General features: G+C 36.5%; 1 protein-coding gene across 1 annotated transcript; it reads left to right on the top strand.

Annotated features, from left to right (window-relative positions):
- The first annotated feature begins 792 nt into the window (after positions 1-792).
- LOC136807486 (sterile alpha motif domain-containing protein 15-like) lies at positions 793-12,725 on the top strand. Its single transcript, XM_067064069.1, has 4 exons — positions 793-825; positions 10,975-11,142; positions 11,482-11,580; positions 12,393-12,725. The coding sequence occupies exons 2-4, from the start codon at positions 10,984-10,986 to the stop codon at positions 12,639-12,641; spliced, it is 507 nt and encodes a 168-aa protein (XP_066920170.1). The 5' UTR covers positions 793-825; positions 10,975-10,983; the 3' UTR covers positions 12,642-12,725.
- Positions 12,726-13,211: the final 486 nt, after the last annotated feature.

Here is a 13,211-nt window from a genome sequence, read left to right as displayed (position 1 = left end):
ACAAATTGCTTTTCCCAGATTTTTTCTGCATCTCCGCACTGGAAAATCAGCGGAAAATTTGATGCGGGCGGGTGACGCGAATAGAACAATTTAGCGATGACCGCCTAATGTAATGTCATGCAATATTCGAAATGGGAAAGAGAAAAGAGGTATATCTAGCCTAGCCTAATTTGACTAATTGTCAGCTGTCAAGGGGCGTTACAAGAACATGAGAACTTTATTTATAGTTTATACCAGTATATCCAATATATTATCAAAAAAAAAATTGCCAAGCTGAGAGAGACAAGAGACATTACAGACTTTATAAGCATTTTATTCCACCAAAGCCTAAAGCTGTTAGGAGTGTTATCGTTAGACTTCAAATACATGTTACAAATACCCAACAAAAAAGAGACCAATCACCAGCAGTCTGGCAGTAGCCTGCTGAATAAAGAGAAACAGTTTTATGTATGAGGAAAGATAAAATGCAAGATTACCCCGAAGCGATCAAAAATTACAGCAAGCATGTAAACAAATATGGCCGATGTAAACATTCTATATTAGGTAAAGTAGAGACTATAAAAACTCAAATATATGCCTAAAATTGTGCTTTTTATATAAATTTGAAAAAATAAAATGCAATATCTTATTAATTAAATATTGTTTTAAAGTGATTATAAGAAGAAAAATTTAATAATCATTACAAAAAACTTTAATATTTTAAGAATTATTCGGTCTGTAAATAAGATATCAATGTTAAGGCTGATTTAGTCAGGCCGCGCGATCGAATTTGTCCGCTTGTTTATTTAGTTACCAGGCATCTCCAGGTTCACACGAGGAAAGCAGGTAGGTTGATCTTTTTCGTCTCCTTGTCTGCCTGTGTCTGCCTTCTAAATTTTCTAAATATTATAAATTTATTCTACTACTAATAGTCTAAACTTAAACTCTTATATCAGGATAGACTAGGCTAGTCTTACCTCTTTTATCTCTTCCTTTACAACAATACAATGCTGACAAGTTGACACAACACACGTGTACATGTTATGCAGCCAGGAAACGCTGTCTAACCATTTTCTGAGTATACTCAGGAATTCGAGATTTTTGAGATTTCCGCAGTGAAGCGATAGACAGGTTTCCGGTCTAGTGTACATGTGCATTGACAAGTACCGTAAGTTGGCCTAATGTCGACATCCGTCTTCTATATAATTTCGACATCCTTCTTTAGAGATAGGAATAATAAGAAGGTTGAAATCACTGATAGACTGAAGATTTTTCCTCTCGCCGCGCTAATCAAAGTCAATCAGCAATTTCGACCTTCCTCTATGTTCCTATCTCTAAAGAAAGGTGTCGAAATTAGAAGACGGATGTCAACATTAGACCAACTTACGGTAATCCCTGCTCCCTTGCAGTTGTTTATTAAATTTCCACCAATGAGGTTGCCGCGGCGTTTCGAACGGCCCTTCTTTTTGGCACCCGTGGCCTTTCAGTGCCTTGCACGACGGGCGGCTGTAAAATTCCACCCTTCATATATATGTTTGTTTCAATCCGTGATCCGTGGCTTGGGTTTTTTCTCATCTTCAATTTACTGAAGAAAGTGGGAATTTGATGCAATAGTTAGATTAAAAAATCATTGAATAAAAGAAGAACTTAAAATCTTAAATATTTCTATTTTGAAGAATAGGTGCAAAAAAGAACATAGAAAAGTTTCATTTTTCATTGCATTAAGGCGTAGATCACAAATAAGTTGTTTTCGCGTCGTCCGACCGACTCACTTTCTATCTTAAAAATCTGACACTTTTCAGTCGGAAAGTCGTAAATCTATCGGATTGTTTACCAATATTTTCAAAGCATTTTGTACATTCATCGTTAACGTTAGTCGCCGATTGGATCATCCAGTGGTAGTTCAAAGAAGCTTTCCGTCCGTAATTTTTCAAAGATTGTTTGCGTTAAAAAGCGCTATGCGACTGTTTATTGCAACCGTGATATGTAACAAAGATCATAATGCAGCTCGTGCGCTTGAAAATTCTTGCCGCGCGAACAAACCTATGTTCATGGCGCATTTTTCCGATGATTCTAGTGCTGACCGACTGCCTAGGTTCAGAGTGCACTTTTCCAACGATTTTAGTGCCGGGCGACCGACCGACTCACTTTTTTGGGCTGGAAATGACGCGAACACAACTTATATGTGATTGACGCCTAATGGAAATGGGGGATTTGGAAAATTTTCTATGTTTAGTTTTTTGCACAAACCCCTGTAACTATGGGCGGGTACCCGGTTGCTAAGATGTTGGCTTGAAATCGAAAAAGAAACCACTCAAAACGAAAGTAAAATTGCCCCGTACTCAAAATCCCGTAATCTTGATATGTGAGTTTAAGTCTATACTGACTAAATCAATGTTTAAATGAATTTTAGCTATTGGTGTTAAAATTGACATTCAATCTTTCAATGAAAGATGGTTATTCGTGTCTGACGACAGTAGTAAAATCTATACTATTATAATATATAGCATAGCTCTGACCCACAGTTTTGGTGGTGGTGGTATTATTGCTATTGGTATATGGCCCAAACATACCCCAAACATTTTAGGGTCATTTAGGCTAAAAAAGCTACGCATTTTTTGGCCAAAACATGAGTGATCAGGCCAAATTCAGGCCACAAAGTCTTGGATGGTATTATTGCTATTGGTATATGGCCCAAACATACCCCAAACATTTTAGGGTCATTTAGGCTAAAAAAGCTACGCATTTTTTGGCCAAAACATGAGTGATCAGGCCAAATTCAGGCCACAAAGTCTTGGATACCTAGTTGTTTGGGAGAGCATGCTGTCTTTTTTTAACATTATGTTGCTTTTACAACTCAGGTCTCGTTGTTGCCTAGGGACAAGATAACTTAACCCGTTTGTACTGGCTAAGGGGAAAAGTAACCAACTCATAAAGGACTATTTTCCCCTTTGAAAACCTGGCCGAACATGTGCGGGTCAGTTCTGGACAATTTAAAGTAGTTTGAAATTGAAGTTCAGGCTACATCGTCAACTGCTCTAACTTGGGACTACAGTGCTGCAAATAAGGAAATTTCATTTGACCGGTAATTTTTTGAGTGCCACGAAAATAATTTGAGCAGGGGGTCTGAGCAGGGGGTCTGGCAGAACCCCATTAGAAAAGTCTGAAATGACCTTTAGATTGGCTAAACACCTGTATTAATTCAAAATCTATTCCTCTTTTAATTGGAAACGGTATTAAGTATTTATCTAAGCCTCTAGTCTTTAAATTTTAACCGGACAAAATGAAAGATTGAGCTTCAGATTGGCCGGTAGAAACTACGAAATGACCGGTAATTACCGGTCACCGGCCGTTATTTGCAGCACTGGACTATGTGACAAAACATGGGACGGCAATTTGGCCACCATTTCACCGAAAGTCATTTGATTTGAGTTAATGAACGGCGTATTAAAAAATACACGATTTCTCTTTCGTATATACCGAGTAGGCTTTTAAATCGAAATATGAAAATAATCTGTAATGGAACACACGCGAATGTCTGGAACGAAGAAGACCAAATTAGTGGCAAAAAGATAGAGCGCTTGATGTCACTCTCACGGCAAGTTACACACTCGTTATTTGTTAATCCCATCGGGTGATAGGAGGGCGTTCTCTAATTCTCCAATCAGCGTCCGACCATTTTGAATGAAAACAAAAAAGTTAAAAAGGGTGCGCTACCGGTGAAATTTATCGTGACATGTTATGACAGAAAGTATGATTGATAGACTTGGTGGAGTCTTCAAAACAAATTTGTTGTCAAAGAGATTTAACATAAGTGAAAATACAGTCCAGATATCAACAGTCCCATGTTTCGACCAATCATCCCATGTTAGATGTTGTTGTTCAACAGAGGGATTATCTTACTCAAGATAGTAAGATTCAGGGGGTACCTATTTTCTTAGGGGGTACCTAAACCCCTGGTCCATGCCATGCCTAGAGATCCCCAGAAATCCAAAATTGGCCGAACCCCCCTGGGGGTACTGATTCGCACTACAGGCAAAAATTGGAAAAAATGGCATTTTCTGGACTTTTCAGGCCTGTAAATATGTCAAAACTATTTCAAATCTTATCTTGTTCATTTGCTGTACTAAATTTTATGAAAAAACTTGTGCCCATTGGAACCCTAAACGAGCTGTTTAAGCCAATTTTGGGAAGCAAAATGCTTTTTAAGGCCAATTTTGCAAGTTCATAAACTTTAAACTGATTAATTCACGTGTCTGAAATTTTCAGAGATGGAAGTCTTCAATAAAGTCTTTAAGCAAAATGAATTTCAAGTTTTTCACTTTTTTCAAAAATTCATAATGGCGTTTTCAAAAATCGCTTTTTAGCAACAAAAAATTATATTAATCAAAAAATAGCATTTTTTAAGGCAAGCTTCTACAAACTCAGTTTAAATGCTGACTGAAATTTTTTTTGCAGTGAGTATCCTGGAGATACTCCAGGAAAATCAAAATCATTTGGGTCTGGGATGCGTCTATGTCCGCCATTTTGGAAATAAAATCCCTGCTAAGAGCCATTTTTCAGGCAAAAACCCAAATTTGGACTGAAAAAATCTCTAAAATGACAATAGACATGGGCCCGAATTTTCTCACAGTGATAGTATTCTGGAAATATTGCAGGAAACTCAAAGTCATCTGGGTTTGGCATTTGGGTATGTTTATGAACTTGCAAAATTGGCCTTAAAAAGCATTTTGCTACCCAAAATTGGCTTAAAACGGCTCGTTTAGGGTTCCAATGGGCACAATTTTCAACCCAATATGATTATTTTGTTGTTTCTTCATAAAATTTAGTACAGCAAATGAAAAAAATGAGATTTGAAATAGTTTTGACAAATTTACAGGCCTGAAAAGGCCATTTTTTCCAATTTTTGCCTGTAGTGCGAATCAGTACCCCCAGGGTGGTTCGGCCAATTTTGGACTTCTGACCTTAAAAATTGTGCAGAATGCCTCATAATAGGTTAAATTTTCATAAAAAAACACTACATCTTGAATTTTTTGATTTTGCCCCAAAAATGGCTGTTGACGTCCTACCCTAATGTTAACAGATTCTGGCCGGACAAATCTTGTATTGATTGACATGTGTGATCCAGTATTGTACATCATGTTGTACATCGTGTTGTAATATAACGTAACGAAACATAAGTGTGTGTGTCTTGAATCTGAGACCAAATCAATCTCAAAAGTGTTTCTGCATCAATAACATAATGTCAACAGAAGTTTAATGTTCAATACCAACAATATTTACACTATGTACATTTGGCGGGTCTTCTTATTGACTTGGAAGGCCAGCTTCACCAGCCAAAACTTTCATCAATAAGGAAGCAGATGCTGTCGATTTTGTTGAGCAATCTGCCAGTTGTTTTGAGGCAGGAACCCATTCAATCGTAATGAGTTTGCCTTGAATCATTTCTCGTAAACAGCAAAGGTCAATCATAAGACCTTTATCTTCAACAACTGTAGATGTGTGAGCAGTGTCTCTCAATGATTTACTGTCTGTTATACAAACAGTCGGAAATGTTGATTGTTCTGAATCATAAATCTCACAGAGTAGTGCTTTAATTAATGTTGCGTGTTCTACTGCTTCCTGTAGTGCAAGAGTCTCGGCAGCAAGTGGACTTTTCACAACACGTTTTACTTTCTTTGAAGTCCAGACAATTGGCGCAGAGTTTCCATTTTCACCTTTAATGAGTCTCAAGGAGGTTTCATTATACCTCCTTGAGACTTAAATCCTGGAAGATTGGCGTGTGATGCGTCACTATAAGCATACAACGTTGACTTTTTAACATCACCAATATTAGGTAAGTTGATCTGAGCAGTTGAATTTTGAAGCTTTCGAAGATACTTGTTCGCTAACCGTATGTCATCTGTTGTACCATCTTTAACACGATTACTTAAATCACACGACGCAAAAGCTAAATCAGGGCGTGTTTGTTTTGACACCCATTGTATTTGTCCAATTAAAGCTTTCAGTTGTAACTCTTGAGTAAGATTACGTTTTGATGTATCTTTCAATTCAATAGGTTGAAGTGTCTTAATGTAGTCATTTTGGTGCATTGCTACAAACTCTCCTGTCTGGTTGATGTCCAATCCTAGGTACTGGAAAGTTGAAAACGATTCTTTGCTTAAATCAAATGATTTCTGTACATGTGATACAATTTTCTCATGGAACAGGTGTGTTCCAGCATAGAAGAAATCGTCGACATGACAACATAAAACACCTTGAAGCTTTCCTTTGTTTCTCCAAAAGAATAACGCTTGGTCATATTTGCTTCTTGTGGCACCAGCTTTAACTAGTTCCTCAGCAGCTTTAAGATACCACGAGCGAGGGGCATCATTTAAACCGTAAACAGTACGTTTCAATTTCCAAAGTTTTGAGGTATTCGCCTCTCTTGGCGGTTGAATGAATACTTCGCGATTAATTGGACACCCTTGCAGAAAAGCAGCTTTAATGTCCATAGAGTGTATTTTCCACGAATTGCTCACGGCAATTGTTGACACGAGACGAAGGTTTTCCTTACAGATAGTTGGGGAATCAGTACGAACTTCAGTATTGATTTCCTCAAAACCACGAGCGACTAACCTTGCTTTCACGGTGTAGGTGTCCTTGTCAGATTTCTCGGTAATAACCCATCTGGTCGATACTGTCTCTTGACCTTCATTGTCAACCTCTTCACGGTCCATTTCTCTACTTTTTATTTAGCTGCTAATACTTGAGGGTTGTTACTGGAACTGTAAAGGACTTCTTCTTCAACTGGCTGCCATTGAATATTTAAAAAATCAACGCACTTAATAACACCCGACACTAAATATTTAACATTAAACCAATGTTTATTCTTGCAATTAGCTTTTCCAGCACGATTAACAGCGATAAACTTTTCTTCCTTATTGGTATCTGGGTCAATGAACAAAATTTGTTGTCCAATACGAGGAAGCTGAATTTATTGAGAGTTACTTTTATTTCTACGATCAGTCTTTTTCTTATCTCCCACCGGATGCGTCGTTTCAACTGTTTGGATCTCTGGTATCTTTTTGTCAGGTTTAGTAAGCTTAGGTTCTGCGATCGGGTTTTCAACTGGAATCATAACTGTTTCATTACTAACAATATCGATGTCTAATAGCTCTGGAATGGGTTCATCTTCATCTGGTACGATAAGTATTTCCTTTGGTAATGATCCCGACTTTTCCTTATTTGCTTTCGTCAAATGGCATGGACTTACTCGTAGAACACTTCCTCCGTGACGCACAACAACAACTTTTCCGTCAATTCCGATAATGGTACCTGGACCATGCCAGTCCTTGTCTGAATTTCGTTTGTAATAGACTGTATCTCCATTATTAAACTCTTTGCTCGTTGTTGTTCGTGTTTGACGTGATAACGCTGTTTTGATTCTTTTACTGGATTCAGCTTGGATAAATGCCCTTCTAGCAGAGTGAAGAGCATTCAAATGTTCAGCAACAAATTCACTTGACGTTTTCGTTCGAAGGGCTGGTAACTGAGATGTTAACGTGAACGGAAGATTTGGGTTACGGCCGAAGACTAGTTGATTAGGACTGTATCCCAAGTTGTTGGACAAAGCACTTTTCGCACTTACAGCCCAAACAAGTGCACTCTGTATGGAGCACTGAGTATCAGCAACAATTTTTTGGATCATGTTTCCTAGAGTAGCATTATGTCTCTCGACTACCCCATTTGACCATGGTGATTCAGTAGCTGTTGAAGCTATCGATACATCTAAAAGTTCTGCTACGTCACGAAGCAGTTCATTGTTAAACTCTCCTCCTTTGTCAGCAAAGATTGATTGTGGTGAACCGAAAATAGCAACCCAGTGTTTCAAGATTTCGTCAACTATCACCTCCTTGTGTTTAGATTTGATGACGGACGCCGCAGAGTAGCGAGTAAACAAATCGATCATATGAAAAACAATGTACTTTTTATCGTTAATTGTGATGAACTTTAAATCCATTGCAAGGCAACCATTAAATTCTTTAGAAAGCGATAACGATACGACAGGTCTAGCTCTGGCTTTTCGGTAACGGGTACAAACGTCACATTCCTCTGTAACTTGATCGATAAGTCCTAACAACTCGTCATCTTTGATTTCTGCATCTTTTACGATAGTTTTCAGTTTTGCGGAATCAACAGGATGTCCAAACTGTTTATGCAGCTTAACAGCAATAGACTTTTTCTCCTCTTTCGACTTTGTGTTTAAATCATTTATTGTAAGATATAACTCAATTGGTGCTTCAGGTGCGATATTACGATTGGCAAGAATCTGCTTTGGCGAAATAGGAATACAATAATGTCCGCTTGAAGTGTGTTGAAGTTTTATCTCTGTACCGAAAAGAGTTATCGTGTCTTTAACAAAATCAAGTTGTCCACGGGTTCCTTTATACTATGCTTAGAAAGTAAGAGAGGTACCTCACAGTCGACTACATCTGTAAGGATATGCCCTGGTTTTCCACCGATGTTAATAGGAATGTTTACTTTCTTCAATGATTGATAAACTTGACTAGGACCGAATTGATACGACTTCTTACTTTTTGTTTCTGTTACGTCTTCGCGATTTGGTAACGAATCGAGATAGCAATTTAACCAATTCTTTCCGCATACATTTGAAGGGCACCCTGGATCAATAACTGCACAACTTAATGTTTCTGATACCATCTGCTCAAGAAAACATAACTCGACTCCACTTTCTTGCCTAAATAACTGGATTTTCAAATGTTGTAATGATAAGTCCTTTTTATCTGCATCCGGACAGTCACGGTAGTAATGATGATTGAACCACAAATTTTACAACGAGTAGGGTTACCATTTTCATTTGGACAGTTTCTATAACGAGTTGATGACTGTGCTTGAGGAGCGCGACTGTCCTCTTGACGGGATCCTCGATAGTTAGCTCCTCCACGTCCATGATATCGTATCGATTAACTCGAAAATTTCGTCCTCGATTAGCAGAATAATTGTTACGGGAATAATATGCTTGTTCATTTTCAACTAAAATATCTGATGTATCTTCAGTCGTTTTAACATCAGTCGTACACGAATCGTAAATAGCTTTAATCTGCCGTTTCATATCATCATACTTCAGTTCTGCAATAGTGGCTCTGGCTAAATCACGTTTACTTTTTGGTAAATTAGCATTTTTCAACAATTGATAAGCTAGTACTGGCGATGGTAACTCAATCTTATAAGTTTTCAGTTTATGATTGAGTTGTTCAAACTGATTGATATATTCTGTGATATTCATACTCGTATCTCTTTGAAACGTTTCGAATTGTTCGTATGCAGTAAACATTGCCTGATCTTTTGACACTGCATAGAGTTCTCTCAATTTGGTTATAAGTACATCTAAACCCTCTTCGACATTTAGCTGTTCTTTCGTTAATGTTGCACATGCTTGGCGAACCTTTGGGGATAAACTGAGATACAACACAGGTCCCTGTTTTGTTTTAGCTAAATCAGTTACTAACTGCCACATTTCAATTTCATGTAACCAATGTTAAAAGTCTCGGAGTAACTCCATCTTCGGAGAACGGGGGCAATTTATACTTTTGCCCTATCGAAACAACACCTGCCATTTTCAACAATTAACCACTTTAGTTTATACTTTTATAACAACCAAAGTTCATAAACTTTATCACACTTTAGTAACCAACCAATAATATCTTTACTGCAAAACCACCGAATGCTGCTACCATGTAAATTGGTTGGACATCTCAACCAACAGGATCACTTCTTTATTTAATTATTCCACTAAAAGAACAATGCTAACAGAACCAACCTTGTAGTTTAATCCCGGGATTGAAAAAACCTAGAGAAAATCTTTTCCATACATGATATAATATGTAGCTGAGGAATTTTAAAACAAGGCATCCTAAGTGAAACAATTGATGGTGGAGAAGTTGTGATTGAAGGTTTTTGTAATTAGACAGCGTGACATAGGTTTGTTTTTGGCATAACAAAGACAAACACAGGAGGTAAGGTAAACTGCGTTTTGACTTCTTTTGACCATTTTTCTAATACAAAATAATTTCAAACTTGACTTCACTGAATTTACTCTGTTTATACTGGCTGAGAGAAAGTAATGTATGCTGGAGTAATTTGATACTCAATAGACCATCGCGTTCTTCTATTAAACGACTATTCTTATCTCTAAAGAAGGGTGTTGGAATTAGACCAGACTCTCCCACTCGATACAATTGATTCATTTTTCAATCAATGACCAATCGATAACCAAGGGATTTTGTGCTATATCTGATACACAAATAAGTGATATAATTCGCAATAGGAAAGTTCCAAATTTTCAGTATAGTTGTTACAATTTTACCCTATTTTGCAATATTAGAAATATTTTTCGCTATTTCAAAAATAGCCAAATTCTGCCTCATAATTTTAAACCTGTTTTAAAAATTTGCTTTATTTTATTTCATTTTAAATTGTTTTTTATACTGATTTGCTTTTACTAGCTTTATCAAATTTTTTATTTAGAGGGAGAATTTGGGCTTCTTAAGTAAAATAATTGTTAAATTGTGAACAAATTGCATTCTTCATTATGGGAAAACAAATTTCTGTACGTTTATTACTCTTGGGTACCTAATAGCTGGGGGGGGGGTTGGAATAAAAATGTCCTGGGTGGAAAATTTGCTAATATAGCAGAGGTAACGCAAAAGAGGAAACTTTCAAAAACATTTTCTCAAAAATTAATAAGCAGGGAGATTGGAATAAGAATGTCCTGCATGGGAAATTTTCGAATAATTAATAATCGGAGAGACGACTATTAGGTATACCCAAGAGTAGTCTGGAAGTATGTTGACATTAACTTATATGAAAAAAGTGTTCATACTCCCAAAAACCTTCAGATCTTTTCTTATTTCAAAAATGAAAGATCTGTGAATAATGAAGGATCCTGGTTTTTCCCTCGCTAAATATTACCTTATTTTCGTTCTTTTAAAGTCGAAAAAAATGTCAAATGAAGATAGCACGATTGAGAAAAACTTAAAATTACCTGTCAAGAAATATCACAAGACTTTTGATCACAATGGAATTCCTTTTGTTATGAGATGGAGTATAGATGATGTGGCCGAATGGGTGACTTCTGAACTCAAATTTCCTCAGTATAAAGTAAGTCATTTGTTTGTATTCAGAATCAGTAAATTTAAGCCTCAATTTCTCCTTTTGCAAGTCCATTCCTCCTCGTAAGGAATAAGAGGCAAACAATCTTCTTTCTTACTTTTCGGAATTTCCCAGGATGTTGCAAATACACTTTTACTTTATTTCTGATAGGCTTTGAAGACCAGCATTTCCTTGGCCATGTCAATGGGATCATCATTCTTTTAGAACGTGGTTCTTAGGTATTTGTGAGAAATCTCAATAAAAATAATGTATCCTTCTTGAGAAATTACTACCCAATAAATAGTCAAAGTATTTATTAACTTCACTTGCTTTCACCATTGATTCCAGGATTGCTTTCGAAATAATTATGTGAGTGGTAAAAGATTAGTCCAGATGACTGCATCAAATTTACCTCGGATGGGAATTACTGATTTTGAACATATTAAGGTAATTGAACCAACTTTCAATTGATACACCACTGGGACCTTACTCCCACTAGAATATTTGGCAAAAATTTCGTCCCCAGTGAGACAATACCCTGGAGTTTCAGCCCCACTGGGATATCAACTTTGATTTCATCCCCATTCGAAATTCAATGTCTCACTCCAAAACCATGCCTACTGAATTGTTTCACCTTGGAACAATAGAATTGCTATTCTCATTGGGATTTCAATATAAATTTTGATCCCCACGGAGAAAAGAAGTTCCACCAGGGTTGTGAGACAGGGGTGTATTGACGGCGTTCTCATGCTGGTAGATCATTCTTTATTTTTATGTAGCCCGCTTAAACTTTCTTCCAAATTTCTTGAACACTTTGTAAAATCCTATTTAATTGTCTGGACACCAAGTTGGCCATCATATCTTCCAAATTTCTTGAACACTGAGTAATCCTATTTATTTTTCTGGACACCAAATAAGCCATCTATGCATATTGGGGTCATTCTACAACCAGGAGTGATTTTAATCCTCCCTTACCCTTTCTTGTGCTAACAAAGAGGTTTAGTGAGATTATCGCCTACTTTTGTTATCATTTGGGCAAGTTATCACAGAAACTTTTTTAGCCAGTTTTGGCATGGTGCATCATTGTATCTTCTTGTTGACAGTGTCCTATTAGTGTGACATGTCCAATTGGAATTAGTTGCAATTCAGGTATCTATGATTGAGAAATTTTAAAAACATTTTTTTTTTTTGCTTTTTCTTCAAACATATTTCCTAGGTATTAAAGGCATTATAATATAATATATATATTTTTATATCAGAAAATCACTTACGAAATTCGTCAACTCTTGGGGATCGAAGAACCAAATTGGAATCGATCCATAACACTTCCTCCTAAAGATACCGTTGAACATTATCTTGAACGGAAATCCGTTTCCGGAAGAAACACTGACGGTTTGACTTTTGAGGAACATGTCCGGTATTTAGAAGAATTTAAAAAACATGGCGTTCCTGAGGAAGAAAAACATCATTGGACAGAAACGGCAGAGGCCAGAAAGAAAGTTTTGTGATCACCAGGGTCGATTATGGAGGTTTAGAACGGATTAAATGATGATTTGAAGAGATTCGTTCGCTTTGGTAAAGGTGAGGCTTTCTTTGACATAGTTTGGTTTTAAGAATCATTTATACATGCTCATTGTTGCCGTCGTAGTTTCATTTTATTTATACACTAAATATTGAATCTTTTTGAAACAATGTCAATTCTAGTCGAAGCTTAAAAGAAATCTGCATTTCTTTTGTTAAGGGTAATGTTTTAATGACAAATTCATTGAAGATGGTTTTTTGAGATTTTATATCGAGGGTTTACCTTCCTTTTCAAAATTATGTAGTGTGTCAACAAATAGATACAGTTGAGATAATTTTATTTTTAAATAATATATAATTATAAAGCTTATATTTTTTTGTACAAAATGTATATATGAATAATCTTTGTCAAAATCAGTGTGTATAAGAAAATCTGGATATAAAATGATTTTCATAGGTTTATGAATTCTGTCTGTTATTTTTTAAAGAACACCCACTCATAAAATTTTGATAGTTTGATTACTCAGTAACTCACTGTTTTCTCTTCGTTTTTTGAA

The sequence above is a fragment of the Clytia hemisphaerica genome, unplaced genomic scaffold, assembly GCF_902728285.1.
Source record: "Clytia hemisphaerica strain Z4C2 unplaced genomic scaffold, Clytia hemisphaerica genome assembly, whole genome shotgun sequence".
Lineage (NCBI taxonomy): Eukaryota > Metazoa > Cnidaria > Hydrozoa > Leptothecata > Clytiidae > Clytia > Clytia hemisphaerica.
Note: the sequence above shows the minus strand (reverse complement) of the source record. Positions and strands in the feature narration are given on the sequence as shown.

Bases quoted from the DNA above. Each gene is read 5' to 3' on its own strand.
- LOC136807486 (XM_067064069.1), top strand. From the start codon at position 10,984: ATGTCAAATGAAGATAGCACGATTGAGAAAAACTTAAAATTACCTGTC. The intron at 11,143-11,481 runs GTAAGTCATTTG...CATTGATTCCAG, and splicing joins TCAAATTTCCTCAGTATAAA to GATTGCTTTCGAAATAATTA. The intron at 11,581-12,392 runs GTAATTGAACCA...TTTTTATATCAG, and splicing joins CTGATTTTGAACATATTAAG to AAAATCACTTACGAAATTCG.